The sequence below is a fragment of the Alexandromys fortis genome, unplaced genomic scaffold (assembly GCF_014885135.2).
Source record: "Alexandromys fortis isolate MF-2015 unplaced genomic scaffold, M_Fortis_MF-2015_v1.1 scaffold_180, whole genome shotgun sequence".
In the NCBI taxonomy this organism is placed as follows: Eukaryota; Metazoa; Chordata; class Mammalia; order Rodentia; family Cricetidae; genus Alexandromys; species Alexandromys fortis.
In genome coordinates, this window is record NW_026068143.1 from 3,139,519 (window position 1) to 3,150,294 (window position 10,776).

The following is a 10,776-nucleotide window of genomic DNA, read 5'->3' on the forward strand; positions in this document are numbered from 1 at the left end:
AATGAAATTAAAGGAAACAACTTACAATTCTGGCATCAGGCAAAATATACCTCAAAAATCGGTCTACTAATAGCTATCAAGAATTTTTGTCTTGTTGCAATGATAGTATTTTTTTTCACAAAGTTGATGTTCAGTAATTTTTTCAGTACACAGTATGATCTTATTTTCTGGTTAATATCTATCCATGAGATTTATTTTAATTTTTTAGTTCACATTCAGTTCCCATATCTAGTAATCATTTGCCTAGATGATAAATATTAAATTTTATTTTGTTACCAGTGCAAACATGCAGATCTTTTCAGAAAAAATTCATGAATATGTTACTTCAGGTTCTTCCTTTAAGAGCACACCTATATTCTTTTTAAAAGTGGATTTAGTGTAGACTGGAATGGAATGTGTTGTTTAAAAGTTCTGTCTGTGTAAGTGTAAGCTATCGCAGTTAAAATGAGTTGAATTCTTTCAAAGTGACATAAAATATATCCAATGAAGTAAATGATTCAGCATATGAAGAAACTAGGAATTCACTGCCTGAGTGTCAGCAAGAATGCAGAAGTAAGGCACTTCAGCTCTTTTCTGGCAGAAATAATAGTGTCCTACCATATTTGTGTGAGATCCATTCCAAAACTTCTAGTGGATGACTGAAACCACAGGAAGTACTTACCCCTGGCTGTCTCTCTCTGTATCTCTGTCTGTCTGTCTGTCTGTTTCTGTATGTATATATTTATGTATATGCCTGTGGTAAAGTTTGTTTTATACATTAGCCAGAGTCAGATCTTAACAATAATAATAAAGTCATATGATTACAATAATATTCCAGAAAGAAAAGTTACATGACTATGGTATGGTCTCTTTTCCCTCAGAATCTCTCACTGTACCTGTATCATTATTCTTGTGATGATATAAAATGATATTTTAAAAAAAACACCTGACTGTTTCTTCTTGGTAAATCAAGTGGGCTTCTTAAATATCCCCACATTTTGTGGTCATTGTTAAGAAGCGTATAGTTTGCTTTAAAGTAAGCAATGTCGTACTTTCACAGGAAATCTGCTAACTCCAAAGGCTCCCATTTTAGTTAACTTTTAGTCATTGTCAAAAACTAGTAGAGTAGGTCAGCTAAAAAGAAAAATTTTATTTTAGCTCTTTTTTTTTTTTTGCTGGTTTTTAGTCCATGTCTGGTCCCTTTTATTGCTTTTGGTCTCAAGGCAAAACAACAAAACATGGTGAGTCAAAGCTACTCAACTCTTAGTGGTAAAGAAACAGAGATTCAGAGAGATCGAGTTTGGAAGCAAGGTATACCATTCAGATCATGCCCCACTGAGTGAATTTTTTTAATTCTGCTTCATCTTCTAATAGTATATTTAGCAATGTATTTAAAGTATCAATCGTGCATTTGTCTTGAAGTCACCAATGAAGTCTTGTGGGCCAGTTACTTATCTGAAGTCCCATGTCTGAAATGTCCATTGGAGAGCAAACAGTTAGCATTAGAGGTTTTTGGAAAAAACATATTTTATGTTATCCATAACAGCCACGAGATGATTAGAGAGAAAGTAGCATGCATTTCTCAGATGTACTGTTTAATGAGTTTCAGGAGATAAAGTGAGATGACATGCAATTTCATGCTACTACTCAAAATAACACAACATAGCTTTTTTCCCCGCACTACCCTGGGATGGGTCCATACGGCGTTGTTCTTGATTCCCGACGTAACTTAAAGGGAAACTTACACAATGTCCGGAGCCCTTTATGTCCTACTGATGAAGGAGGAGGATGTCCTCAAATTCCTCGATGCAGGCACCCACTTAGGTGGCACCAACCTCGACTTTCAGATGGAGCAGTACATCTACAAAAGGAAAAGTGATGGCATCTGCAGCATCAACCTGAAGAGGACCTGGGAGAAGCTGCTGCTTGCAGCTCGTGCTATTGTTGCCATCGAGAACCCTGCTGATGTCAGAGTCATCTCCTCCAGGAACACTGGGCAGCGAGTCATGCTGAAGTTTGCTGCAGCCACTGGAGCAACTCTGATTGCTGGCCGTTTCACCCCAGGGACCTTCACTAACCAGATCCAGGCAGCCTTCAGGGAGCCACGGCTTCTAGTGGTGACCAATCCCAGGGCTGACCACCAGCTCCTCACAAAGGCGTCTTAAGTGAACCTGCCCACCATTGCCCTGTGTAACACAGACTCACCTCTGAGCTATGTGGACATAGCCATCCTGTGCAACAACAAGGGAGCTCACTCAGTGGGCCTGATGTGGTGGATGCTGGCCCGGGAAGTACTCCGCATGCGTGGCACTGTCTCCCGTGAGCACCCATGGGAGGTTATGCCTGATCTTTACTTCTACAGAGATCCAGAGGAGATTGAGAAGGGAGAACAGGCTGCTGCTGAGAAGGCCGTGACCAAGGAGGAGTTTCAGGGCGAATGGACTGCACCAGCTCCTGAGTTCACTGCTGCTCAGCCAGAGGTGGCTGACTGGTCTGAGGGGGTGCAGGTGCCCTCGGTGCCCATCCAGCAGTTCCCTACTGAAGACTGGAGTGCCCAGTCAACCACTGAGGATTGGTCAGCAGCTCCCACAGCGCGGACCACCGAGTGGGTTGGAGCCACCACTGAGTGGTCCTGAGCTCCTCTGCAGTCACCTGAGCAAAGGGAAAAAAGGTGGAAGGAAAATAAAGTTCCTACAAGCTGAAAAAAAAAAAAAAAAAAAAAAAAACACAACATAAAACTCACTAAATAATCCTTTCTTCAATTTTCTAATGAATAATTTTAAACTAAGATTTAGAAAAATAAGGTGATGTTTACATTTTTGTCATTCGTTAGAAATTCTATGTTGGATGTATCTAAAAATTTTGAAATTAAAATATAGAATGACTCAAAAGACCATTTTAAACTAATCTTTTTTTTAATTTTAAGTTTTGGTGGGTTATTTTGTATCAGCTTAATATAAAATGCCTGAGCATAGTGTCATGAGAGATCTAAGTAGGGTTGTTTTTGTACATATGTGTACTTGAGATGCAAATGCTATAGGTAATCTTGCCTATATGGATAGTCCATCAAATAGAAACAAGATATAATTCTGCAAATTAGTCTATTAGTGACAAAATTTAATATTTCCATATATACATGATTAATTATATATAATTAAATTAATAAATTAATTAAATATATAATGCTTTTAAATTTTGATAATATTTTGTCTCTAATAAAATCCCATTTTATTTTAGCTATATTTCTAGGATCTTACCGCATGCCATATGAGGAGATAAAGAACATTATTTTGGAGGTTAATGAAGACTTGCTCAGTGAGGCCCTAATTCAGGTATATTAAATATCTTTGGTTTTAAAATCATTTTCATAAATATTTTAGATGCATCACTTATCAATGGTTTTATGAAAAAAGTTTTTTACTTTGGATAATAGAATCTGAAGTGTTATTATTGAGGTGACTCAGTCTTTAAGATCCAGGTTGCAGTTCTTTCTTGCCATGCCCGAGATATCGTGCTTTTAAGTTTAAATAATGTGCATTTGTAGATATATCATTCTCTGTACATTACAGAATCGCATATATTTCATCTTCATAATGGGTTCATTAAATAGTTTTTTATTACAATATTACGGGTGAAAAAGCCGAGTATGCCAGGCAGTGGTGGCATATGCCTTTAGGCCTTTAGTATGCCAGGGCTCGGGAGGCAAAGGCAGGAGGATCTCTGTAAGTTCTAGGCCAGCCTGGTCTACGGAGTGAGTGCCGGGACAATCTCCTGAGCTACACAAGAAAGCCTGTTTCAAAAAATAAAACAAAATAAAGAAAGAAACAAACAAGACAATTTAAACATTGCATAGTCTATGGATCTTTCTCAGGATCCGTAGGTAAATGTGGTAGACTATTCTTTGTTGGATACTTGTGCTGCATATTATATCAAACACTTGGTATTTATCATTTCATTGCATCTTAAAACACCTCATGAAATAAGTGTTAGTGATAATGTACTCCCTTTAGCAAATGAGAATCTGAATTTCAGATTATTCAGTATTACATCTTGAAGTATCGAATCTAAGCTTCAAAACAATATCTAAAGGGGCTGCAAATATAGTTCAGTGGTAGGGTGCTTGTCTACCCTAATGCTGTTTTGAGCTCCATTCCCAGTACTATGTAAACCCATGGTTGCTCATGCCTGTAATCTCTGCACTTAGGAAGTGACCGGAAGAGTAGGAGTTCAAGGCCTGCTTAGTACACATGTGTGAGGCCCTGTTTTAAAAAGGAAGCAGATACCAAGTAATTTATTTTATGTACCTATAAAAATTTATTTCCCCCATACTCTCTGTAAGTAATAGAGAACATTATTAATGACACAAACAAGTCAAATTTATGTGGATGGTTTATGTCTGCATTCCAGTTTACCTCATGTATATTTTAAATCTGAACATGCTCATTTACAATAGGATTAAAGCTTGATGGGTTTATACTGACTTTTTGCTATTGTGATACACATTTATGTTCAATATGGCATGTTTATGAAAATCCTCTTTTAGAAAAAAATTAACAAGGTTTGTTTTATTATTTTTAAGCTCTTGTGGGCAACAAACATGGCCATTATTCCTTCAGTTGAAATGGGTAGCTCTTTACATTCATTCTGGCACAAACACACACGCACGCGCACACACATTTAGTAATAATGATTTAACAAATATATTGTAAAAATAGGAAGGTACAAAATAGGTGAAACACAGAAGGAAAAAAAAAACATTACCAGTCATATAGATGTTCGAAAAAGAAAGAGTTAAAGGTTTAGCAGCATGTATAGAGGTCTAAAGCACAAAAAGAGAGCCTGTACAAAGTCAACCTTCAGAGATCAGGTAGGAAATTTTTGGAAGCACCAAGTTGCCAAGCACTATTTTAATTCGGTTCATTGTCCCTCACTTTCCCAAAAGGAAAAGTAAGATCTGTGTAACAATTTGAAATGCAGCTATTGACTTTAGTGTAGACCAGTTAAACTAGGAAATTTAATAAACAATATTAAGTTGCTACTATATCAAACTGTAAACAGTCCATTCCTCTTAACTAGACCAAACTCAACCAATTTTTAAAAAAGCAAAGGTGCATTATACATACTATAAAATAATAGAAGCAAAGACCTTTCATATTTCTATATGAATACTTTGAAACCTAGTTTCATATGGGGATGTCATAAGTGAGAATTTTTTCTTTCTTTTATTCTCAAAAGTACTTAAAACCTGATTTTAAAAATAAAAAAAATAACAGTTATACTGACAAATTTAATGACTTGAGGCTTTTACATATATGCAATATTTTTTCATTTGCCAGGGTATGCAGAGGAAAAGATTTAATGTTGTAATTCACAAAAGTATTGCTATATTGATTGACTCTCAAACTATGATCATATCCCATTACAGTTATTTTTCTTTAAATATGAATGATGAAAAAGCTTTCATTATTGAGATATCGCAAGTTTACCTGCCTTGCCTTACCATATTTTAAAACAGAATGAATGCTACATTCAAAGAGAAGAAGGGTAGCTAAGCCATATTTAGCTTTGTGTCTTATTCATTACAACTGTTGTACAAATAATCCTAGGACAGTTCAAATCAGCACAGGTGCCTCTGGAGGCCAAAGGCATCAGATACTCCCAAGAGTTGTGAATACAGACAGTTGCAAACTACTCTAAGTTTGTTCTGGGAGCCAAACTCAGATGCTTTCTGAGAACAGTATACTCTTTTAACCATTGACTCATCTCTCCAGCCTCAGTCTTCTGTGTTTTCATGTCTTCTATTTGATAAGACTCTGTTGAAAAGCCAGATTGCTCATTGTACACTAGAGAAACTTTTTTCATTGCCTATCATAGTCAATCCAAATTGATTCTCTCATTTTTACATAATAAAAATTAGTCTATATTTAAGATGTGTCATATATCTGAAAATATTTTGATAATGAAGGATGCTCCTCATGTGAAATTCTACACTCTTGTTGCTTGCATGAGATTACTTTCCTCATGCAGAAAAGACTAGCTTCACTGTGACCTCTTTCTCACTCCCAAACTAGATATGTTTGCTTCAATGATGCAAAAGTAGTATCAATTTGCCATTCATATGAGATGTTTACCATTTATGTCTAATTACCATGTAACACATTGATAATGCACAACATTAAATAGGTATCATCAGATCAACTTTGTTGTAAGTTCTATTTGATTACAGTGATAAACTCCATCCATGCATAATCACAGTTTGTTGTACATGAACATGGTTTTCTCCTCATAGCAACAACAGCAAAAAAAAAAAAAAAAAGAAGAAGGACACATCATTTCTGAAGAACTTGGATTAACACTTATTTTACATCTCTTAGAATGGATCAATAAACTCTTCCTCACTAGACAGCTAGAAGACTGTACTTATTTGATAGGATAAATTGCCTACTTAAAAAAAAACTAGTTTTATTTAGTCAACATGATAAAGTTCAAATGTTAAAGTTACAAATAAAATACTAATCCTTCATATTTCCATATGTCTCTTATATTTCCATATATCAAGATTTAAAGTAGATATTGAAATCACTGTGTACTAGAAACTGAAATGTTTTATAATGCTTGCTATAACATATAGAATCACTTTAGGATGTTCTATATTTTCAGATTGTTGGGGTGCATTTATTATATATAATTAGTCTCTTTTTGTAACGTGTAATAGATTTAGGTGGTTCGTAGCATCACTATTCCAGTATTGAAAACCCACTTTAGTATAATTTAACTTGATCTTTTAAGATAAGAAAAAGAGAAAAAAAACCACACGGAAACACACACACACACAACTAGTCTTTAATAGACTATATGTCATTAAAATAATGTGTGCAGACAAAGATACAGAGCTGACAAAAATGAAATTAGCAATTTATTTTATTTTTTTAGAGAAAAAATAAAGTATGCTTTACTTGCGATGAATAGTGCTTGAGAATAATTTTTTTTTTATTATTTTTAGAGCAATGCTATTTTATAAACCAATCCCATTTCCTTCTCCCGCCTACCCTTCCACTCTCCCTAGCTTCTCCACACCCCACCACCTTCCACTTCTCAGAGAGGGTTAGTCCCCCCATGATGAGTCAGCAAAGTCTGTCATATCACCTGAGTCAAAACCTCTGTATCTAGACTGAGTAACTCTCCATTGGGAATGGGCTGGAGTTCATGCACTATGGTAAATTCTGGTTCCACTTCTAGTAGCTCCACAAACTGCCCAAGCCACACAATTGTCACCCACATTCAGAGGACCTAGTTTGGTCTTATGCAGGTTCCCCAGCTGTCCGTTTGGAGTCAGTGAGCTCCCTCTTGCTCAGGTCTGCTGTTTCTGTGGGTGAGTACCATGGTCTTGGCTCCACTGCTCATATTAGTGCTCCTCCCTCTCTATGACTAAATGCTAGGAGTTTGGCCCAGTGCTTAGCTATGGATGTCTACATCTACTTCCGCAGTTGCTGGATAAAGGTTCTATGATGACAATTAAGGTAGTCATCAATGTGATTACAGAAGGAAGGCAGTTAAAATACCCTCTCTACTATTGTTTAGTGTCTTAACTGGGATCATCCTTGGTGATTCCTGGGAATTTCTCCAGTGCCTGTTTTGTCACTAATCCCATAATGGCTCACTCCATCAGGGTATCACTTTCCTTGCTCTTCCTCTCTGTACTTCACCCAACTTGACCTTCCCAACCTCTCATCTTCTCCTTCTTAATTGCTGGAAAAATATATTGATAGAGAAATTGTGCTTATATTTGCCAGGCATATGTGAGAGTAGAAGGTAGTATATGGTGCCGAAAAGTTTTTAATGAGATGTTCAGTGCAATTGGAAAGTATTCAGCAGGTTTTGAACATGGAACTGTAAAATAATTTATCTTTCTTTTATTGTAGTTCTTATTCATATTTTGTGTTTCATTTAATTAAAAATGTAAACAATAGACCAAAATAGTAATAATAATATTTATTACTGACAGTAATAGAAGTAATAAATATTTCCTTTTCATGTTCCATTCATGACAGATATCAAGAAACATTGTTTATACTCCTTACTACTTATAAATTACTTATTAGGATTGCCACTAGATCTTGCTTTTTAAAGTTTTAATCAAGAAACACATCTATTATTATATAGTATTTGCTTTGGTAAATATGTTACCAACTCTTTTGATACAGTTGGTTTCATTTATAATGGTATATATTTGATTTTATTTTGAGAACTGACCCCAAAATTTAAAAAAAAAAAAAGTCCATCGGACAGCCAAGAAGGCCAGAACCTGATAGCTATGCTCCCAGAGTTGCTGTGGTTAAGGTAGTTTTCATATATATATATGAAGTTAATATCAGTCTAAACTCTTTAACCATTCATCATGGATTATAATTAAAACTTTCTAAATTTTTCCTTGTCACTCTTAACAGTACATTAATGTCACCTATAGTCACTCTATTGTGTAGAGCTTCTTTTAGTATCCACCACTGCAGTTACATCTAGTAGTCCGTATTTTATAGGTCTTTCTTAAAATATGCTAAGCTCTACACTGGATCCCTATACTTTTTAGGCATATGTTATCTTTATTTATAGTATCTGCCCCCTGCCACCCTTCATTTGAGAACCTAGTGCATTTCTGCAAAGGATGGAACCTTCTGGGGTTTCATTTGCTGCTGTTTCATCATTTACTTCTTTTTCTCTGACTTTTCCTTCATCCATTCTTTATGGAGTAGAAGGCTAAAGTAGGTACCAGTAATACCTCAGATAAAATGCAGCTCTATACTACCTCCTTCATATAGAAAAATTCATGCACAAGAATATTTCTGCTTGTACCTTACTTTTAAGTTCCCTGTATTTCTGCCTGCATTATGGTTCTGAAACCCAGTTGAATATCGAATAGTGTAGTGCATGCAAGACCAAGACAAAACCTACAGCTTCCCACAAGATTGTTTTCTCAAATGTGATTTTTACGTCTCAAAACAGATTACATGATCCATATAACTCATTCTTGAATACTGACAAAATGATTAGATAGAAGCAAAGGTCATTCAATCTATCCCCCGAATTCCAGGCAGTGCTACACCTAAGTCATCAAAGATAAATGAGTATCTATTGATTCTGCAAGAGAAAAGATTCTTCAGCTTCCCTCAATTAACCAGTTGTAGTGTATAATTATTCTTATAGTCAGGAAGTTCATGCATGTGTAATAGTCGAACTCGTTTTTGTCTCTTCAATCCATCTTTGTAATCATTGATCTATTTACGTGGCTATCGACCATCTGTATTATATGCAGGCTTGTGAGTCTGCATGTGTTTGTGCACTTTACAAGAGTTGATAGCTTCAGAAGACTATAGGTATATCAATTAAGGCTATAAAAGCATTAGTATTGTAGAATTTTATAACACTTTTTCTCCTTGCTAACAACTTGTATTTTCCAAGTTTATTTTCATAATTCTGTAGGAAAATTGAAACATTAGCAATGAGGAGAACAATCTTGACATTTCTTTCTTATTTCTCATCAGAGAGAAATAAGTATTTCATGATGTTTTTACAGTCTGTAAATATTTTTATCCATGAGCTGCTATTGTTTTTTCATCTTTTGCTTCTAACTTTATCAGATGAAATTTTAAAAAATGTATTCTCTTGTCTGTTTTGACAGTAGTTTTGTTTTTGAGCATTGTGTAATAATTTCAGTCTATTGTGAAGCTGAATCTAATCCAAACATTATTTTGTCTGCTCATTGTCATTTTTTGGTTGATTTGTAAAAAAATAACCAGTTTTTCATTTATTACTACTATTGGTTGTATTCTTATTTGCAAGGAAAGAAAGGGTAGCTCTAAACAATTAACCTTTTGTCATATCAATTAGAAAAAAAAACTACTTTCAATTGGGAAAAATTGAGTTATTTACAATTTGAATGAAAACTGGATTTTGTTCGAACTTGTGCAAAATATTAATCTCATAGATCTTTTTTTTTTCCTTTTTTTTGCACACTTCTAGCTCCAGCAACAGCTTCAGAAAATTTTAGTAGCTTTATACTATTGGTCTATGGATCCTATTTGACTAAGGGGGTGATCAGAGTAGAGCAGAAGTTCTGTTGCAGTTCTACAGCTTTGAAAGTGTATGCCTCTTTTAACATGAACTTCTAGGACCCTGCAACTAAGAAATGAAAAGCAAAACTATACTACTGTTCTACATTAATCTGAAACTCTGGGACTATTTCTCTCCCCAAAACAATAATTCTTTAATTTAAGAAACCAAGGGAGCAGATCGCAGTTACTAACATTCTCCATGGGAAAAATCAAAAGTGATAGACAAATGAGCTTTTCCCACTAGCTTTTGACTCATTTTCAAAGTTTGTAAGTGGTTGAAATATAAAGATGGTTGGTTAGCCAAGTATTTACTAAATCATAACACTTTGTAATTTATTACATTTCGAGAAGCACTTTTTGTTATGTTCTAGGGATGACAGTCAGAAATTTTCTATAACTCAAGATTAAGTCTTCACATAGCACAGACTTTTTTCAAGGTTATATAGTTGTGTCTTCAGTGCAGAGTAGAATTTACCTACCCATCACATCTATTAAAGATATTTGATTCTTGAATTAGATTTTATCCCAGAATAGTATTAACACACTACATCATATTCTAGCATAGTATATGATATATTTAACATTTAACAAAACCGTATGTTAGTTCATCTTTTTAAATATTGTAGATGTGCTGTCAAGAAGGAAAATTCAGAAGAAGTCTTTGGTTGACATATTTGGTTGATATATA

At 34.9% G+C, this 10,776-nt stretch overlaps 2 protein-coding genes across 7 annotated transcripts in view; both read left to right on the forward strand.

Annotated features, from left to right (window-relative positions):
- Diaph2 (diaphanous related formin 2) overlaps window positions 1–10,776 on the forward strand; it is a 773,854-nt gene that overhangs the window by 324,473 nt on the left and 438,605 nt on the right. For all 6 annotated transcript variants that reach the window (XM_050126860.1, XM_050126858.1, XM_050126856.1 and 3 more), the window contains one exon: window positions 3,217–3,311. In XM_050126860.1, coding sequence (XP_049982817.1) covers window positions 3,217–3,311 — 95 coding nt within the window. The remainder of the gene's footprint in view (window positions 1–3,216; window positions 3,312–10,776) is intronic.
- On the forward strand, window positions 1,681–2,630 carry LOC126491300 (40S ribosomal protein SA-like). The gene is given in 1 exon segment (XM_050126870.1): window positions 1,681–2,630. A coding segment is annotated over 1 exon segment (888 nt). The 5' UTR covers window positions 1,681–1,727; the 3' UTR covers window positions 2,616–2,630.